At 36.1% G+C, this 21,794-nt stretch overlaps 1 protein-coding gene across 1 annotated transcript in view; it reads right to left on the minus strand.

Annotated features, from left to right (window-relative positions):
- The window catches only part of LOC149146552 (magnesium transporter MRS2-3-like), a 203,673-nt gene extending 189,732 nt beyond the window's left edge, over positions 1–13,941 (minus strand). Inside the window, exon 1 of the mRNA XM_089452960.1 lies at positions 13,405–13,941. Coding sequence (XP_089309086.1) covers positions 13,405–13,779 — 375 coding nt within the window. The 5' untranslated portion in view covers positions 13,780–13,941. The remainder of the gene's footprint in view (positions 1–13,404) is intronic.
- Between the last annotated feature and the right edge of the window lie 7,853 nt (positions 13,942–21,794).

Consider the following 21,794-nt stretch of genomic DNA (forward strand, 5'->3'; position numbering starts at 1 on the left):
AATAAAACTAAAAAAAAAAAAAATATATATATATATATATATATATTTTTTTTTTTTATATTATAAAAATCCTAAAATGTAAAACTAAACTTCAACTATAAAAAAAAAATATATATATATATATATATATATCTAAAAAAAAGAACTAACATATGCCAATCGTATTTTTTTTTTTTTTTTTTTTTTATAGAAACTATTAAATCTAAATTAATAAAACTAAACTAAAATGAAACGCTAACCAAAATGCTATGCCAATATCTAAATAAAAAAGAAACTTAAACCTAAAATCTAAATACGCTAAAACTTAAAACATATTAATATTCACAAGAGTAAACGAGCTCAAAGGGAAAGACCTAGCCAGACGTATTTCAACGTAAAACCCAGCCAGCGTAAAACCCAGCCAGACGTATCTCAAGGTAAGATTTTAAATGCGCTGACCCTGTTCGTAAAAAGGTAAATGCTCAGTGTATATGGGACGGCTGCGCTGTGAAGAAAAGGCTACGGAGGGGAAATATCAAATGCGTTAGACAGATAACCATTCCTTATGCAAACCGACGGCGGCAAGGTAAAAAAATGGAATCGATTTGACCTGGAGACGCAATCGTTTAATGAAAATACCTGGCCCGATGACAGATAGCCTACCATGCAGAAAATCGACAAATTTTTGGTTGCTGATCTCACCTGAGCAGATCCGACGCTGAATAGTTTAGACTGAGAAAAGTTCTGCAAATTTTCATGACCCTGCTTCGGATACAGTTCAGAAATCGACGGATTGCTTTTGTGCGAATGATTGATGACGGATTCACTTCCACGCACAACGCAGCAAACCACGCAATACTGTTACCGCACTTATATGAGCATTCGGAGTATGACCTCGATTTGAACCAAGAGTTTGGTCCGATGCTTTGCGTTTACGGTGTATGGAGCAGCTTGGAAACGTGGAGCAACGTACAAGACTGTAAATCGATGGACTTTCCCTTGTTGTCCACGCTGAAAACTGATGTTCATGCACTGTATGTCAGCGTATCAACCTTGACGGCAGTCCTGCAAAAAACGACAAAACCCTAATCAAACTGCATAAAGCAAAATCTAAAACCCTAATAAAAAAATTTGTAACCCTAGAACAGCTGCTAATTTACAGATTTTTGGCCCCTGAAATAGCCAGATTCAGCAAATAAGAGCAGAAAAACTTTCAGAATATCAGAAATTTTGAACTTCACTGTGAACAGAAAGAAAAATCTCTCAATGTGAAACACGAAATAAAACTTAAAAGATTAACCCAGGGCACAATCAGCTGGGCTCTGCACAGAAAGTGCTTGCGGGAGTTGGCTGGTTCAGCCGAGAACTTCCCCGAACGCCCACAAAATTTCCTTCAAAAAAATGTTTTCCTGCACATCTCAAGCAACCATCAGCAAAGAGAGAGAGAAAGCTGCTAGATCTCAGGAAATAATGGAGATACCTGCCATTATTTCAGAAACCCTAGCAGCCCTCAAACCCTAGCAGGTGAACAAGATACCTGTGCTCACACTACTCTAAAAACTAGCTATGATTAATGGCTGAAAACTGAAATATGCAGAAAATTAAAGATCTCACAGCAATTCCAGAGAGCAACACCAACACGATTTGGACCCCAAAGTCTTCTTTATTAATCAGAAATCAGATTACAAGAGAGCTTTCAGTACAGACTCACAGATCAGATAATTTGAAATGACCCACTAAGACCCTATATAAAGGAAATGATCCTAACAGCTAGTTCAGTGATCCATGTAGAAATGATCTCGACCGTTGATGAGAATCAAGACATCTCTTGATCTCATCCGTCGATTTATTAACTTAAAATATTATTATTTTATTAGTTAGGGTTTTTGCTTCATTTTTTAATTTTTTTATTATTTTTTATTATTTTATTATTTTTATTCATTTTTTAATTTTTTAATTCATTTAAAATGGATCACTGAACTAAGCTTTCGGAAACATCACCTAGGACCTAAGACTTAGGACTCATGAGGGGATTTAAAACATTTCTCCACCCTCAGGACACATTACATCATGACTTTTACAATTTACATCTCAAGGGGACAAGCCCACTTAATACAAACCCTCATAAATCACCTAGTTCTGCGACACAACTATAATCTAGCAGATTAACACACTAGGATTCTCCTAAGGTTCTAATGACAAAATGCATCCCGGCTTTGGGGTCAGGTTTGAAGGAAAACTCTGCCGATCCATGGATCGGTGAGACGAAAAACCTTCCGGGACATAGATTATCATAGAAAGTTAGGTCCACCTAGGCAAATTACATACATGACTCATGTCTGCTAAGATTATTTACAATTAATACATGCAGACTGGGTTTACAATCAAAAAGATCAAGCTGTTGATGATGGCAGGATGGCACGGACATGCTGATCAGGTGCTGCTTCTTTCTGTCAAGAAAAACGGGGTGCACTGCATGGGTAGTTGACCAGTAGAGGTCAACATCTGGCTCTACTTGGGGACACGTTGCTGCTTGCAGGAATGTGAGAATCCAGAATCTGCATCCATACAACAAAAATAAGTAGCGTCCATCCCAAAAAATCAGCATATACATTAAGCACAGGAAAGATAAAAGCTCTTCATTTATTAACTATCTAATAACATGAAAAGTAAATCTAATCCTAAAACAGAAATGAAATGCTGAAAAGACAAGGAGTAGAGTTAGAAATACAATACAAAAAATGCCTCACGGCATCAGATGTGCTCAATATAGTGCATACTGAGCATTTGCCTGCTTTGAGGCAAATCTGTCGGCTGCTTGTCGGATGTGCCATGTCCAATTTTGCATATGGTAGGACTCCTTCCTATCCGAAAATCAAGCTGCTCACGGCCGTCTGATGCATCAAATCTTCGTCTAATCTTCTTCCTCTTGCGCTTCTTCTTTCTGGCAGGATGAATTACTGATGATCTGGAACTTTCTGTTTCGAAACTATCAGATGAAGTGTGTAAGATATGCATGCTAAGTCTTTTTGTGTCTTGCATCTGATTTTTATCGTTTTTAAGCTTATCTGGATCACCTTCAATTATCCACCTAATGACCTCCTCATAGTAAGATGGAACTTGTTGCGGCAAATGAGAAGGCTCCTGGTTTCTCTTATCATCTGACCATTGTTGAATCTTTTGAACTTGTATTCTAATGGCATCCATCTGATTAGAGCATTCATCCCTTATAGCACTGATTTGCATGGCATGGTGTTCTTGCATGTGTTTTATTACTTTATCATTCTTTTCCTCTATGTTCATCAAGCAATGCTGCATGAAATTTATTTCTTCTTTATGATTCGCTTGCATGTCAGCCAACTGATTGTTATGATTGAATGTCATAGAGTCAATTTCCCTATCATGATCAGTTTTCATGGTCACCATATTTTCCTCTAAGACTGACATCTTGTTTTGCATGCTTCTAATTTCTGTTTCATACTTAATTTTCATGGCCTCAATTTCCTTAGCATACTGATTTTGCGTGTCCTCAATCTCCTTATTACGTTTTTCCAGATGGGTGCGTAAAGTTTTAACATCATTGATAAGATTAGTTTGGTTGCTTTCCAGATTTTTCACCAGCATCTTTAAATCTTGTATAATTTGCTTTTGTTCTTCCCTTTCATTGTTATTTGTCCCTGATTTTCCACTATGATGATCTGCAATATTTCCGGTGGATGACACATTCTGACCTTGAAATCTTTCTTCAACAGCTGAATTACTTTCTTTCTGTTCAACAATTTTAGAAGTAGAAGGCAAGCTGTTTGGACTATCATATCTATCTTTAAAAGCATTGAGAATGTCTTGTAAAGAAGTGAAAAAATCATTAGGAAAGTTATTAAACCAATTCAAGGCATCACCCTCTAAAGAACGGACAAATAGACGCATCTTGAAATCTTCATTATTGTATTGAGGAAATCTACAGTATAAGATCATTACACAAGTAAACATGTTTAAATGCCTTTTAACAGCGACCGAATCATCACCCGAGAACTTAAGTAATTTACCAATGGCCTCTTTCGGAAGATCATGGAGATTATCAGTAAAATGACATGGTTTAAATGAATAATCCATGATGAACAATAAGGGATCAGATGGATGATAGAACTAGCTCTTTGCTCAAGAAAATCAAAAGATGAAAGAAGTGGAGTCGCCACTTGAACAACGAATCTGATTCTAGGATCCAAAAAGTAAACACAAGCAGATATGAGGAAATCTTCTTGTCTGGGAAAAATGAGAAAAATGGAGTCGCCACCCAAACAAGAAACAAAACCGAAGAGATGTTGCCACCCAGTAGAGGTCAACACCCCGCAGCAAACAACTCATCAAGGGTTTCCTTCAGCTTCGTGAGGAATGGATCCACACGCTCTCTTTCTGCATCTGAGCAGATCTCAACATTTGATATAAGTACATCTTCCGCTACTCGGAAGATCCCTGATATAACATGGCCAAGGCATCCCACATCTCCTTAGCAATCGCTCTGCTAGCAACGTGGCACACCACGTGATCCTTGACTCCATCCAGGATCATCCTCTTGGTGTTTTCCATCTCAACCTTGTACTTTGTCAGTAGATCTACATCTGCGGGTTTAGCCACCACGTTGTCGACATATGTCTTAAGGGCATGCTCATCTAGAAGGAAAGACATTCTAGCCTTCTAGATGACATAATTGGATGCTCCGTCCAACTTGTCCTGATCCCTCAAGCCACTGGTTGCCATCTCCTTCGAAAATTGTCGAACAACTCCCTCTTTCTCCCTACTGCGTAACTTCTAGGCTGGATTACGTACTCCTGATGGAGTTGGTAAGTCTGTTGCTCCTCTGTTGCCCAGCAAATGAGAAATACTGATTTCCTCGGAACGAAACCACTAAGGAAGTATTCCCTCACTATGCGATCTGCGTCCTTCTTCCGCAGCTTTTCTGCATAGCACTCAGCTTGCAAAAAATTGTGTCCTCCTAGCTCCGCACTGAGGCTCTGTGTGGCTCCCTTTGCCTCTGGCAAATTCTCGATCCGGTAGTCTTACCTCTCTATCGACTCACTTAGAGAGAGACAACCTCGAAAATATAGCACTCCTGGCTAGAACTGCGCAATCCCTCAGGGGATTCAAACTGTTGCTTGTTGCAGCAACTTGGCCCTTGCTTCAGTGCTAGATCTGCTCTTCCTGTTTCACATCAAATGCTTTGATACCATCTGAAATTCCTAGATCTAACAATCTCAAGAATCCTACTGCAACCAGCTAAATGTACTTCACCTAGATTGTAAATTACATTACAAACTTATTTCGGATTTCTTCTTGAAATATTGAAGCAAATTACTAAAGCAGCGTACACCAAATTAAATATGATTCTGAAACATAGAATTTGAGCAAGGAAATACAAACACATAGGACACCGTTATTTTTGGACAAATGTCCCCGGAAAAACCCAATGCAGGAAAACTGGTGCAACAATTCTAAGGATTTATTATTATTAAGCAGTAGCAAATTCTGAATACATCTCTGAATACCTCTCAGGTTATTCGATTACAGAGAGAGAAATACTGACAAAAAGAATTGTGAGGTTACCTCACACTATCACTGGAAATCCTAGTTGATCCAGCCCCAGATTGATTGCCCCCCGACTTTTTTGGCTGACTCTGCACTGCCTCTACGTCAGCGCAACGTCAAGCTCTCTAGGGACTGCGTCAATCCTTTGACTGGTCAATTTGCTGCCCAAGAGATTCGATTTCTGCCTCCCAGTCTCACACCCCGGCTCTCGGCTTCTAAAACTCGAATTCCCTCTACAAATTTCGGACTCCTCACTGGCTTCTGCGCTGCCTCTGCATGGCTCTGCGTCAACCCCTCTGGCTTAGTGCTGCCATTGTTGGATTACTCTCTACCTCTCTTTGCTAATGAGTCTTCGGCCGAGAAAGTCACTCTCTCTCTGGATGCTATCCCTGCCACTCAACTACAAGAAATCTCCTCAATCGAATTTTCTTCCTGAGAACTTCTCACTTCATAAAATCGATTTCTTGATCTCTCTTGGTGTGTTTTCTAAATGACCCTCAAATCCCTTCTTATATCTTTCTGTTGGACAACCAACGGCTTAGATTAACTCCTAATCAAAGGCTCCTATCGTTTTGGCTTGATCTCTGTCTTCTTCTAGAAGTTACACCCACAATTAGATTAATACTCATTAATATTTTAATTTTCCTAAGTTTAGACTTAGGAACTCCATTAAAAATATTAATTATTTTAATAAAATCGTCTCTGGGTGGAATTTTCCAAAACAGTTTCTGGGTTCTTTGGAATACATGTACCCAAGCCTCCTTGCAAAATTTGAGGCCTAGAGCACATCTGATGCTACCCCAAATCAACAATAATTTCTTTATATAATTCACGAATTTGTTTGATGTATGGAAGTTTTGCTTCTAGAATGTGCTAATTGTGTCCTAATTATTGAAAATTAACTTTGGAAGGCTTTCTAGTTGAGTATTGCATATGTCATTCAATGTATGGCATGTAATGAATGTTCCTAGTTGAGGAAATTCTTGAACTCTAGATGAAATTCCATATCTTTGAAGTGGGTAAATGTTTAAATGTGGTACGTAGGGCATCATTTTTAAGCCTCCTTAAAGACGATTTAGCTCATCTTGAACATCCCAAGACTCCATATGCCCAAAGGACAAAGCACTAATCCAAGCCCTTGGTAGTCATCTCTACTTTTCATCCATAATTTTTCCTCTTAAAATTTGGTCCTTTAAGGCTAGGGCAAAAATCTAGGGCTTGTAGGGAAATTTTAGGGAGAAGACTTTTTGGGAATTCAAGAGCCTAAACATCAATCTTAGGGTCTAGGCTACCTATGTTCCAAGTTTGGTGGGAAACCACTTGAATCTCATCTATAAAATCTCTTGCCCTAAGTGTTGCTCTAAGAGGGAAACCCTTGTTTCTTCTCCCTCAACTTGGGGACTTCTTTGAAAGTTGTATGAGCTTAGTACTTGTTGAGTATATCTCAATAAGCCTTTTCTCTCGGGCCTTAACCTTGTGAATATTTATTACCATAAAAAAACCTCAAAACCCTAGGTCTTGTGCCTTCTTTTCTAGGGCTTTTCTTAGAGAGTGATTTGTTTCTTTGAAGCCTTATACCTTTATTGAGCCTCTCCTTCAAATGAGCTCTGGCTTGATCACTTCGTGCCTTATACCTAGAATATCAATTAAAGGTGATTATCATCTTATTGAGACTCCTCCCATCGGTGAAAGTCCGTAAAGAGCAAGGGACCTTGGTTGTGATAACATTGGGCCATTGTCCATTGTTAGCACTTAGTCTAGATTTTGTCCTATAGGCTTTCCCTCTCTAGGGCCTACTAAATTTTGTAGTAACAAGCCCTAAAGTGAAAACCCTTGGGTTTCTTGGTGTGTTGGACGAAACCCCAACTCAGTATTGTGGATATTTCATTCAAAAATCTCATAGAATTTCATCAACATCAGTTGGCAAGCAAATTTGGCACAAATCTGTGGATTGGAGTGGGGATCACCCAGATCTCCGATTTGGGCGTCATTTCCAGTAATGTGATGGAGGATCAAGAGCTATTGTTAGCCATTTGTTGGAGTTTGTAACAGGTTCTCAAAACCCTATTAATATACAATGTTCCACCAAGTTTCCGGGACGGGGAAACGCGAGAGCGGGGATATGCACAAGGGGGACGTATATAAACAACCCCAAAATTTAGGGAAATTTCGAGGAAAAGGAGGGACGTCGAAGTCATAAAAATTATTATATTATAAAAATATATATATATAAATAAAAAATAAAATCCCAACAATATGTCAATAACTAAGTTAGTAAATAGTAATTCTTAATAATTATGAAATGTACATCTAAATATGATCATCATTTCGTATTAGACTATTATGAATCATAATTATCATTTGACATTTTTGCAATCATCAATGTAAAATTGTAAATCTAAAAGTAAATTACTTAATTGCATCCATCATTTGACATTATGCAATGTTCCATCTAAATTCATCATTTGGCAATGGGCATTAATATTATGCAAGGTACATCTAAATTAAATTAATCATTTGACAATTGAAATTACACAATGCACATCGAAAGTAAATTCATCATATGACAATGACATTATGTTGAAGTCTAAAATAGCCATAGAATACTAAACTAAAAGTAAACATAGAAAGCAGTGAAATACTAGTAAATTTCTCAAAAAGTACTAAATAATAAATCACAACTCCAATCCGGTGGCTCCAAGTCACAAAATGAAAATCGCAACTCCAATCCGACAACTCCAATTGTCTTAGGCCCCCGGCTAATGGTAAATCTGAATCACAACAAATTTCAAATGAAAAATGTCGAGCAGTGGCAGTAGGAAAATCTCGAGCGGCAGGGTGAATTGTTGAGCAACAGTAGAAGGAAAATGTCGAGCGGCAAGGTAAAATTGTAGGGTTAATGAGAAATGTCAATGATTATGTTTTAAAGTTTTAATTTATCCTTTAGTTTTTATTTTCATTTTTTTAATTATATTAAAATTTATAATTTTTATGTTATTAATTGTTATTAGCAAAAAAAACATTGGGGGGAGCTCAGGGGACGCTTTTCGTCACCAAGAAAAAGTCCCCCCGAGAGTTTCCCCGAGTTTCCCCAAAAAAGGGGATGTGGGAAAACGTTTCCCCAAGAGTTTCCCCATCCCAGGAGCGTGGGGGAGCGAGGAAGCATGTCCCCCACCCTGGGGGCGCGTCCCTGTGGAACACTGTTAATATAATAAGGCTGAATTTTGCTGAGTTTTCTTGTGTTAATTTTGAGTTTGCAGCATTTCATTTAATTTCTATGTTCTATTGCAAATTTGATTAATTTGCTGGCAATATCTATCGTATAAAATTTTGTAAATTTTATGGTGTTTTTAATGAATTTCATGGAGTAATTTTGCCAAAGTTATTTTTAACGAAAATAATAAAATGGAGATATTACAATCTTCAATTGTGTAAAGTATCCTTCGAAAGGGCTATGTAGTCGGTCAATGTCACCAAAGACTTACATTTGGCCTCATCCACAAAGATTGCATTAGCATAGGGGGCCACTATTAATAATTATTCTATATTCACACATGCCCAATATTGTTGCATTAACATAACCCACACCCTAGAAAGACTTGTTCACCTTCGTTAACCATAAGAGCACATCCACTAGGTTTTAAACCTAGGTCACCAATGTGGCAATCCAACTTGACACAAGGTCATACCCCAACAAACTTTAAATTGCTAGGATTTAAACAAGGAATGGAAGTAGGTTCATAAAATGACATAGACCCCACCACCCATCAATATGTATGGCTACTCCATCTTAACAGGGTATAACCATGCATTGCCATAGGTTCAACCCCTGCCCCAAGTATTCTAGTGGCTACTTTAAGACGCTGGATAATGCCCATGGAAATAGAACCTTGTTCTATGGTATGAAACTCCTAGCTCTCTCCACAACATTTCTTAAATATGGTATTAAAACTCAATTTCATTACCTCGTTTTCTTGGTTAATGATTTGTCATTTACTTTGAAAAAAGAAAAAGAAAAAAAAACTATATATCATATTTATAATATTTTTTTATTTACATATAAAAAATGACTGTGGCAATATTTTATTTTTTTAGACAGGGAAATAAAATACAAGGTATAGGACTTGGATTCATTAAATCAACCTTTCAATTTTTTTCCTTTCATCGTTTGTATAAGCAATAAAAATGGAAGTTATTTTTTTCCTTTGATATTTACACTGCACAGGGAATCCGAAATTTTTTTATATTAAGAAAGAAAGAAATAAATAAATAAACCACGAGGCTAAAGATAGCCTATGGGACAGATTGCTTCTTCATATGCTTGATGTATTTGGCCCTTTTTCTGTGAAGCTTCAAAATAAATGCCCCCAGCTTCTCGACAAACCCCTCGCTAAATAGATTATCACAAGAGCTAGTTGCCAGCTTATTTTCATAACTTTCCCTGTTGTCTTTGAAGGCCTCACATTCTAAAATGAAATGTTTTTCTGTTTCCACTTTTCCGGAAGAACCAAAAATGCATACTCTTTCCTCCCACACTTCCTTTGGCCTTTTCCAGCGCCCTGTTTCACAACGAAGTTGATGAGAATTAGTCCTTAACTGAGCAATAAGAATTTTAGCTCTCCAAGAAATATTGGCCTCTATGTATGCTTTTGGTTGATGACTATGAGTGGAATTAAACACTTCAATATAGTATTTTTTCTCTCTTCCTAGCTCCTTATCCCAAGTACACTTGTGGAACTTTTCCATAACAAAAGTTTTTATCTCTTTGTTGTTTATGGGACATGCGTTCAAGCAAATACCCCATTTACTAAACCATTTGTTATTTTGTTGCATCCAAGTTTTTTTGCTCTTGCACAATCTATCATTAAAGACAACCTCGGGCCATCTACCCTCTTCCATTTGCTCAATTTTTTTTAGATACCTTATGACTGGCACCATAGCAATTGCTTCAATAGGAGCAGTCCCTGTTTCACTTAACAAGATATCATAAGGAACTGCACTTTTAATCTTAAATTTGTTTGTAATCAAACGCTTCTGAATTTTCTCAATTTGTCTCCATTGCATGTCAGATGTACTACTGGCCCATAGTTTACAACTATAGAGAATCACCGGAATCACTAGAAGCCCAAAAAGAGTTTGAGTGGTTTTTTAGTCCCGTAACTCTGCCTCTCTACACCTATTTTGAAAAGCATAAAATGCTTTCCAACCCCCCAAAGTTCTTTTCTTTCTACAACCATTCCAGCTTAGATTTTTGTTGAAGTCAATTCCGAGGTATTTGTAATCCGCAACTTCTTCCAGAATGTTGCCTTCAAAGTAGAACTTATGCTGGTTATGTTTTCTTTTCTTTTCTTAGAGAAAACCACTACTTTCGTTTTGTTGATATTGACTTGCATCCCCACACTTCTACAAAAATGCTCAAGGGATAGTAAGTGCTCTTGCAAACCAAGAGCCGATTTAGCAATCAGAATAAGGTCATCTGCATACAAAAGAAGCCTTATAACAAACTTGCCCAAATAGATACCATCACCCCTTGCGAATTTAACCACTCCTCAAGCTTGTCGATATATAAACCAAAAAGGGTAGGAGACAGTGGGCAACCTTGCTTGACCCCGATATCATTTCTAAAACTTTCAAAAATGCCTGCTGAAGTTCTAATTTTGACTTTCACCTCTTCATATAGTCTATGCATAGCTACTCTCAAATGTTTAGAAACCCCAAGTTCCTCCATTCTGTGCCAAAGCTTATCCCTAGGAACCGAGTCAAACACTTTTCTGAAATCAACAAAGAAACAAAAGGCTTCTTCCTTTTTCTCCCAAACTTTTTCAATGATGTGTCCTAAAGTTATACAATGATCAACTGTGGAATGTTTAGGTCTAAAACTTGCTTGCCCTTTAGCACGCTTATCTCTTTCTTCTGCCCACTTGCTAATTTTGTTTTCTAGCATGCTTCCAAATAGCTTTGCAAACAAAGGGTTTATCATGGTGGTCCTATAATTGGAAGGATTATTGACGTCACCGCACTTGAAAAGAGGTATTTCCATACTAGTTGTCCAATCTGTGGGGAGCCCCTGTTGTATGATGTTGTTGAAGATTATGTGAGGTGCAAGAATCTTTGAGCCCCACTGCAGATATTCTGCTTGGAGTTCAGCTAAGTCTTTTGCTTTTCCAACACCCAACTTCTTGATACCCATCTCTACCTCTTGTACCATGAAGAGTTCAGTATCAGTGTTGACCAAGGGGGAAGGTCAACCTTGGGAACCTGCTCATTTAGTTGTCTTGCATTGTCAAACCATTTAGAAGCTGTAATATTATTTCCAATTTGTATCTTTTTCGGTTAGAGCTCCTTCCAAAATAATTTGGGATTATTTTTCCCAAGGAAGATTAGTTCTTCCCTCCTTGAAACCATGAAATCGGCCTTTTTCTTGCTTAATAACTGCTTGTAAGCTTTGAGCTTTATGTTATCCTTGTTTGACTATATCCACATTCTCCTTGCCTTTTTGCATTCCTCGTCAAACCAAGCATTAACTGGAAAGCAATTTGTTTCAGACTTCTTAATTATTTTTTTTTGCAATTTGCAAGTGCGCATTGAATTAAATGTGTTAATTCATGACTATGAAGGCTGTGAATTGTAATTTTCTCCTTCTCAAAGAGCCTCTCTAGCATCATTTTGAAGGTATTACAATTTTTTGGGGTCAAAAGAATTCTGTCTTATGGGAGATTTTGTTGGACATGCTGATTTTTTACTCTATTTGTTTCTTTCCAATCCAAGAGAAACATAAATAAATTGGCTTGTGATCTGATTTTAAGTCCCACGGCTAATCTCCAATCAAAACTTCCTCCATTTTCTCACACAAGCCATGCGAGCAAATTACATAATCTACCACACTTGCTCCATTGTAAGTATTGCAAGTGAAATTACCAGACTTTGCCCATCTAGTCAAGCCATTACCAATAACTAAATCAAAAGCCCCACATAGAGTAAGCAATTGTTCACTAAAGAGATTACAGCCCTTGTTCTCTGAAATTCTTTCCCACTGATGATTACTTTCTTCTATAAGCCAAATAGGGTCGCAATCATCTTTACAACAAAGAAGGCTAGCTTGCTCACTTGCAATCCTAGCGTTGAAATCACCCACTATAAGGACTTCACCTAGCTGCGAATATGTTGCAATATCCATTTTTAAGGTTGCAAATGGATCTTTGTGGTCAAGCCCTCTACCTTTGTAGATTTTTGAAACTTGGGGCGCAAAATAGCAATGCCGCAATTCTGATGTGGTTTCCATTTTCTGATATTTTAAGCCAAATGAATTGCTTATTTGAGTCTTCTTTTTCTAACTGAATGAGACAACCTCCTTTCTCCCTTACTAAAACCATGATACTCCGTGCCCTTTGCCATTCCCGGCTGCCTTGTTCCACACTGCCATCTTCCAGTATCCTTCAAACAGAGGTGTCTTGCACCCTTCAGGCTCTTGTGTTTCTATGAGACAAATTATGTCTCTATCTTCCGCAATAGGCCCTAACCTCGTCTCCATGGGTAACCTCTGTCAAAAATTGTTTACTATTTTACGTGTTTTCGGACTGTCAGCTATAAATTTATGTTAATTTACAGGTTTCCTTCAAAAAAATATGCCAAGAGGACACCTCGGTGCTTTCAATTCTCTGGCTCATATAAAATAGTTTTCTGGTCAAATATTAGTTTGGAATTTTCTTTTATTCAGTATGTGCTGAGAGGAAAATAGGCTCTGTGCTTTTAAAACTGCTGCCAGGGATTAAACTGTAAATTGCTACTTGCCTAGGACTCAAAGCTAAAAACAGCAATGCCCACAGTTCGAGGAGCAAAAACCTGAGAGGGCGCATTGAGAAGGCGCCTTTGCAGATTGACGATGAACGGAGCAACTGTGGAGTCAGTCGAATTGAGCAGAAGAACCTCGTGAGCTGTAATTATGGCTTTAATGTGCTCCAAATTGATCACAATTGCTCTGTCTCGGCCAAGAATGGTGCAGGGATAAGAGAGCAGAGGGTCCAGTACGCGGAGGTCTCGAGCTGGAAGGCCAGTGCGGCGCATGATGTCATGTTTTCCTGCTTTAACCACTTGTGTCCCGCCATGGCCGTCTATCAGCAACCAAGCGCGAACGCCTATTCCTTTCTTGCTCACTACTGCTCTTCGAAATGATGGTGGCTTTCGCGCTGAACTGAAGGATGAATCCAATTCCGCCATCCCTTATCCTTCTTGAATGTTATGCGAACAAGCTCCATGTCAAGTGTGTTTTATGGGAGATACCTATATGTGTGAGTCTTACTGTACGTAATTTCAATTCATTGACTGTCTGGTTGATCACCGATTCTATATGGTGCAGGTTCGATCTATGAATAATGCCCCTATTATACGCTGAAGGCAGAGGCAGAGTATATAGTATTGAGGTTCGGCGAAAATTATTGTGTTATTAGTTAATTTGTAAATTTTTATTAAAAGTTTTGGTAAAATTAAATATTAAATTTAAAATTATTGTGTTATTAGTTAATTTGTAAATTTTTATTAAAAGTTTTGGTAAAATTGAATTTTTTTTTTAATTTAAATTTTTTTATTTTTATTTCTATTGAGGTATCACAAATTTTATATAATTTAAAATTAAATTTTTAAAATGCAAAATTATTTTAAAAAAATAAAAACTTATATCTTTGTTAATTAATTAACGAATGATTTTTTTAATTTGTGGATTTTTTATATTTAATATTTGGTTAATTATTTTCTTTAATAAACTTTACAGATATTATATATGATGCAATATAAAAACTAAAATTTAAATCAACCCTATAATAAATAAGATTTTTTTTTCTTTATAATTTTAATCATAACTTAAAAATAAAAAATAAAAAATAAAAAAGATAGGAATCTTTTGCATTAACACTTAATCCTTTGTGTAACTAAATTTTTTATTTTAATATACTAAACATTGTAATTTTTTTATATTAGATATTTTATTACATAAGAATTCTCTGTCATACTTAATACTACCATAGATTTTATTTGCTAAGATGAGTATAAATTTAAAGTGAAATATATAGTTTGTTACAATAATTAGCTTTAAATTTATTTATTTTATTTATATCGTATATATATTCATTATTTAATATAAAGATACTAGACATTGTAATTTATCCTCCTTATTTGGTTTCTTAAGTTAAAGATGGAATGAAATATGCACAAGCACATTTTAATAAACTCTTAACTTTTGTAACAAATGATGATGTTGGGGCTAATGTTTCATACAAAATTATCTATGCACTTATCTCTATTTTGCTCCAAGGTTATCTAGTCTATTAATTACTTCAAATGTGTTTCATTATTAGATTTATGAATTTGTTTAAACATTCAATAATTCTTATTGATTACTTTTTGCATAAAAAACGGGTATTAAGTAGCTTGCTTCCTATTACACTTGTTTATTTTTCTGATGTATACAATTTTTCTCTCCAAGTGAAGAAGGTGAATAACATTTCAATTTCAATAAAGTAGATAAGTCCACACCTACTTAGGGCATGTAACAATTAAATCTATTACTTTTTCACAATAATGTCCTGATAGGGAGTTATAAGTTCAATACTTAAATTAAATTACGTGGTTAGAGTGAAGTAGTTGTTTACTAATCTCTATTTGTATATTTAATTTTGTTTGTTTTATAAATGACATCTATAAGTTTATTTTTGGTTTTGGTTGTTGAATTTATTATAGTTTAGTAATGTTTATGTGAGGATAATGGGATTAATAAAAGTTAGGTAATGTTATAAGTTTTATTAAATTTTATTTTTTAAAAATGTCAATGTATTTTTGTAAGGGGGTTTTATTATTAAAAATTATTATTGTTGTTAATGAAAGTAAGGTGGTACATTTGCTCGTGACGAACATGAACACAAAAACATTAATGTTTTAAAAGATAATGAATACCTAATAATTAGTTAAAATATTTTTTCCCAAAATTCTCTAATACCTTAAAGAAAAAATGAGTTTCAATTTGTGTGGGGATTAGGTATTGCAACATATAATCAAGCTGAGTTTATGGCCTTATGGCAAGGCTTGGTTTTTTCTTTATCCAAAGGAATCAGTCGTTTATCTATTTTTGGAAATTCAAGAATTGTTATTCATCAAGTTTCAAAATGCAAAGAGAATGAGGATAAATTTCATATTCCCATCCTTCATAGAATCAAGATGTTGGTTGATTCATTTGATTATATTTCTTTTTATCATATGAGAAGAAATCTTAATGAAGTTATTGACTCCCTCACCTACCAAGGAGGTGAACTAGCACAAGGAAAGCTCAAATTTGGCAACGGGATCACTATTTCTAAATATATTCCTGGACAATGACAAACAACACCATTCAATTTAATTATTTCGGACAAGTGAAATCAAGGATTTGGAGGCGGATCCCGATACTAAATGTGCATTATTTCGGACAAGTGAAATCAAGGATTTGGAGGCGGATCCTGATACTAAATGTGCAAAGGAAGGCATAGGATAGCAAACAAAAATATATTTAGAAATCGATTTGGCAAAAAATTGAGACTTACGTCACTATAGATAGTTGGAAGCACAAGGCCTCATAAAGCAGAGCACATGACAAATTGAGCGTCACAGAGATGGAAGAGAGTATTGGAAACTTGTGCGAATTTCTAATTCGGCATATTATTAACTAGACTAAGGAATTCATCCTCATAAATATTTGGAGGTCCCTTTCTATTCTCATTATGATTATTGACAAAAGCGGCATATTATTAACTAGATTTGGGAATTCATCCTCATAAATATTTGGAGGTCCCTTTCTATTTTCTATTCTCATTATGATTATTGAGAGAAGCTTGAAGGTGAGGTTCAATCCAATTAATGTGGAACGAACGGGATTGAGCAACAGAAGGGAAAAATTAAGGTATTTACTGAAAGTTTGGGTGACTTCCTTCTCATTGTTAACAACATTCAGCTCTCCTCTCCTCAGACTCACGCTTGATTCAGAAGTTAGCTCTATTCAATGGAGAATTTTTTGAGAGATAGAGAGGAGGCTTCTAGCCCTGGTTTCGCAAGAATGGAATAACTTCTTGAATTCATTATTTCTCTAATCTCTCGACATGCTGAAATTCTTACAATTGGAGCAAGGACCCAAAATAATGTATTGGCTAAGTGGTTGGATTTGATTGAATTTAAGCTTACCGGGCTGCAATTGGCTTTGGATATGATGGAGCCTCGTTTGGACAATGTGCAGAAGGCAATGGAGTTTGGTGCAAACAAGAAGTCGATGGGATTGTTACAGCAAGAGCAAATGAGGCCCATCAATCTAAGTCTGGAGCAGTTGATGAAGAAATGCAAGAGACCTAAGCATTGGGGATTATGTAATTTAATGTTTGTTTTACAATGCTTTGTCATTTTCAAGTTTTGGAGGGATCTTCTAGCGAATTTATGGAATTTCCCAATTTAATATAGTATGTTGCATAGCTAAAAGTTGGAGAGATAGATCTTTTTTTTAGTTTTGGACATGTTGGTCAGTTTTAAGTGCACATCTTAGGAAATTTTGTAAAAGGTTCTCGCCTTCAAACCATCTTTCTTAATAGGAAAACAACTTTCTTAAAAAAAATACATTTTCCCAAATAATAATTCCATGTTGATAGTGACATTGATCGTGTTCCCATCATCATAGTGCAACACTCTGGATCAACAAATTTCCCTAGGGAAGATCATCCATGCCATCACTATAGGTTCAAAATAATTAAAGATGTGATATCAAGGCATGTCATGCACTCCATTCCAAGGGTCATATTGTTGAGTCAATTGCGACAACAAGGAAAGGAATTTGTCCACATTCCTCCTGCACATAAGAAACAAAAGAAATATTAAAACTAACAAAACATGAAGGTGATCACCAAAATTCATTGAATAAGGTGACCATTAACAAGTCAAGTTTGTCCACTTATCAACATACTCTGTTAATAAAGCATTATTAACACAACTTGCTAATAAAGCATTATTAGCAACTTGCTAACGTCACCAATAATAATCTATTTATTTTGAGCCTTATCCACCCAACTAATAAGTTCATTAAATCCAAACTCCATCTCCTTAAAATACCATGCAATTTAGTTGATTTATACTACACACCTTTAAAGTTGCAATTATAATATGGATATGTTTAAAATGTTTTTTAATGTTAGCATTAGAAATATTTATTTGAATATATTTATTTTATGTTTTAATTTTTTTATGGAAATCTTCTTAAGAATATCTTCTTAATACTTTCTCACATTCCATGGAAGGCATCAATGTTCAATGTTATTGGAGTATAACATGTACTACTAAATGAAACGAAATCTACTTATACTTGAATCCATGACCTTTCAACCATCTCCATCTTAACATTGGTTGGTTCAAACCTATGAGCTAACCTACAAGTGGGGAACCCTTTAGGTGCATTTCACTATATAAATGGTGTTATAGTAAATGCTATCAATGAACAACATTTGTACTTAACTTTGAGGGACCCAAGAGAATTTGTCCTTATGACCTCCTTGACCAATACAACTTCAACATGACAAGTTAAACCACTTAAGATATATATATGTATATATATACACCTTATTATCCAAGGTAAGGTTAAATGTTATCGATGATGTTTTTTAGACAAGTACACATTAAGTGTCTATTTATTATCAAATATGGCATGCAATGTGTTATATGTGTCCATGTAATTTAATTGGAGGCACTATATTGAACTCTCTTGAACTAAAGGGACTCTACTAGACTTGAACCCATCACCTCTCAACAATCTTTGACTTGAAAATGGTTAGTTCACACTAATTGAGCTAATCCACACACACACATATATATAACTTTTTCATTCCAAGGACTCCACATATATGGAACATCTAAATGAAATGTGACGCAATTTCCAGTTAGAATAAAAATCTACAATCCAAGGGACTCAACCAAATATGAAATTGTACCTATTACCTCCTCATTGGAAACATGCCTTAGGCAATGGTTAAACGTGATTGGAATCACATTTTTTCATTTGTAGTAGGGTCCATCGAAAGTATGTAACATAAGTACTCTTTGGATGAAAAATTAAATTATGCATTTAACGAGTGCTCCCACTCAAAATTTGAGTAAACTCATGGAATATAACTTTAAAATATGAGTTGAAAAAGTAGTTTTTTCTTTTTTCCCTCCAAAACTTGATGAGGTAATCTAATCTTATTTTATTATTTCCACTATTATTTTATAATATTCCTTAGGATGCCCATTTTAGACCTCAAAATTTCTTTAATGATTTGCTTTTTCTCCAAGGGATCTAGCTTTAGGGCTTAACTTTCAAATTTTCAAGAGGAAAATATGTGCAAAAGTGAAGGATAAAGGGTTTTATCCACAGACAAGGGTAGGAAGAGGTCTCAAAAATATATATTTATGTTGACATCTAATCCTAAGGGATTGGGAAATTAGTGTAAATATTGTAAATAACAAAATAAAGAAAATGAAGAGATATTGGAAGATGAATCCCAATAGTCTCCCTCTCCTTGTATATATTTACGTATTCCCTTAATGAAAATTATGAAATCGTGGAGTTACTGAGTTACTCACCTGGCCTGACATGGTATCAGAGCTACAGGTCCCATTTAGCTTTCTGCTATGTAACTTCTGCCAGTAAAACTCTATTTTGTTCTCTGCCATATTCTTTATTCCTATGTCCTTTGTTTCTCCACATCAATTCTTGAAGTGATGGATTGGAGAATCATAAAACCCCTGCTCTGTGAAGGTTGAACATTCTCTCTAGTTCGTATGCATTGAAGGGAGCAATGTATGGTTCATCATGTGCATGGAATATTGTTGCATTGAAAGGGTCATAGTTGTGTTATCTAAGGTTGGTTGTTGAAACATGCTTTGAAACACCATTGAATGGAAGCTTTACAAATCATGACTAGTGATGTGTAACTTCTGCATATATTATATGTTGTAGTATGTACATATGATATATGCATTGATTGTTTATATTTTGTTGGAGATCGTATATAAGCGTTGAATTATATACACTTTCTATGTTAACCATTCTTTGAAAGACGTGGTATGTGATGGGCATATAATTGAATACCATGCTTGACTATGTTGTGTTGAAACCTAATCTTAATGCAAACCATGAGCGTTGTACATTGAGACATGTGTTGAATGTTCTGTGTTGTTGTGCATATCATTTTGAAGGCCCGATATGCGGAAATCGTTGATGAATTGGTATATGCAATGTATGGTTGTTAGATGTGTTTTCTATGTTGCATTCTTTGTATATGTATGTGTGCTGATGATTGAACAGATGGTGGGATTACATGCGTTGAATTGTATAATTGAAGGTCGATATATATGAAGTTTGATGATATATGGTATGTGTAACCACCCCTCCCATATCTACCCACTTTCACCAACCTGTCAGGGTAAACATGAGTTGAGGGCTGTGATGAGCCCCAAAAATGGATAATTATATGGGCTCATTCAACCTCCTAATTCGACTTAATCCACCATTCTCATTAATTTATTGCATATTTTTAATTATATTTATGCTAATAGAGTGAATTGGGTTAGTCATTATGCCAAAAAGTCTAATGGGTGCTTTGTGCAGATTTTTAGTCAATTTTGAAACAAAATCAAAGGTTTTAATGAGTACTTGGCAGCCAAATTCGTGGAAGAACAAGGGAGAGGATTTGTAGGAAGGTGTCCCCTTCATTTATGGGCCCTTACCTCGAATTCTCCACCATCATCTCGGAGTTCAAGGGCCACCAAATCAATTATCACAAGGGCAGCCGAGCAAGTGCTAGTAAAAGTGTTGTTAACTACAAGTTTTGGCAGCCGAGTTCCTAAAGTTTAGGAGGGCTGTTAGGGTCCTCAATTTGTATAAATAAGATGGCTTAGGGCCTCATTTCATTTTGTCACTTTGTAGGCAGAAGTTAGCTAGTTTGCAGTTCGATTTTAGTCATTCTTTTAGTCATTTTTTAGGCAGTAGATTAGCTCTGCATTTCAGCACACTTTCAAGCTTTCCCTTGTGGACAGTTTTTGATGTAACTATTATTTCTTGCTCAATAAAGATGAATCCAACTTTGCACCAGCTCTAATCTCTCTTAGGAGGCTGTAGCTCTTGGGGTTGGGCCCAACTCAAGTGCCCAGTACCTCCTTTGTTTACCTTCATGTGTTTTTGTTGCATCCTTAGAATAAAATATGCTAGTTAGATTTAAATCTTGTTTTGTTGTTTAGGTTGCTTTTGATGATTAAAAAGGATTTTCATGTTCAAATTTAGTTGATAGGTTAATAACAGGGAAGATCTTCAGAAAAAGGGCCATCAAGCACCTCTGGTTTCACCTCTCCCTCAGTGGGATCAAGAGCTGGGATCAAGGTGACCTTGCTGCCACCAAAAACACTGACTTTGCTTCACCATGCAATCATTAGTGTTCGATTTTTATTTGCAGAAGTTGGTTACATGTTCAGATTCTTGATTGCTTCGTTGCATAGTTATTTCACATGGTTTCATTGAAAATAAACTTCTATTCCATTTCTTTGTTGTTATCTAGGTCATATTAGGTCAAAGTAATTAGCTTCTTGATTTTCCAAGTCTTCATTTGTCTAATTCGAAAGATAACTTGCAGAGCGCCTGTAATACCTCTCCATCTACCTGTACTCCATCAATCCCATCTGCTCCATCCTCCAACTTGGATTCTTGCCTCACGTTTGCCATTTGTGTTGGCATTATGATACAAGTGTTGTCCTTGATGGCAACTCACTCAGAGGTTGATACAGGTGATGGCAACTTAATCAGAGGACAGATCTTAGTACAGTAGGTCAAGAAAGAGATATACGCAGGTTCATTGTGACAAATCAGCGTATACACGCGGGTTGGACGTGCCGAAGTCGCATATGCGTATGCACGCACTTTCACGCAAGGAAAAGCGTGTACAGGTGGGAAAACTTATGTCTTGGTCCGTGGCAGTTAGTCCTCGGTATTTGAACCTATGGTTTTGGACCATGGTATCTCGACAAGTGTGTTGAACCCAAGTATTGGGCTCTTGGTATGGATTTATTATGGTTTTGGACCGTGGTATTGAGCAAGGCCTAAGACTATAAAAGGAGGAGAAGATCATTAGGCAGAATGGGGTGCAAGTGATGAATATCTGATGAAGTGTGAGATCCAGATGCTGATTATGGGTTGGTGATGC

Source organism: Pinus tabuliformis, chromosome X (assembly GCF_031772625.1).
Source record: "Pinus tabuliformis cultivar Carrire ecotype Pingquan chromosome X, CPIR1, whole genome shotgun sequence".
Lineage (NCBI taxonomy): Eukaryota > Viridiplantae > Streptophyta > Pinopsida > Pinales > Pinaceae > Pinus > Pinus tabuliformis.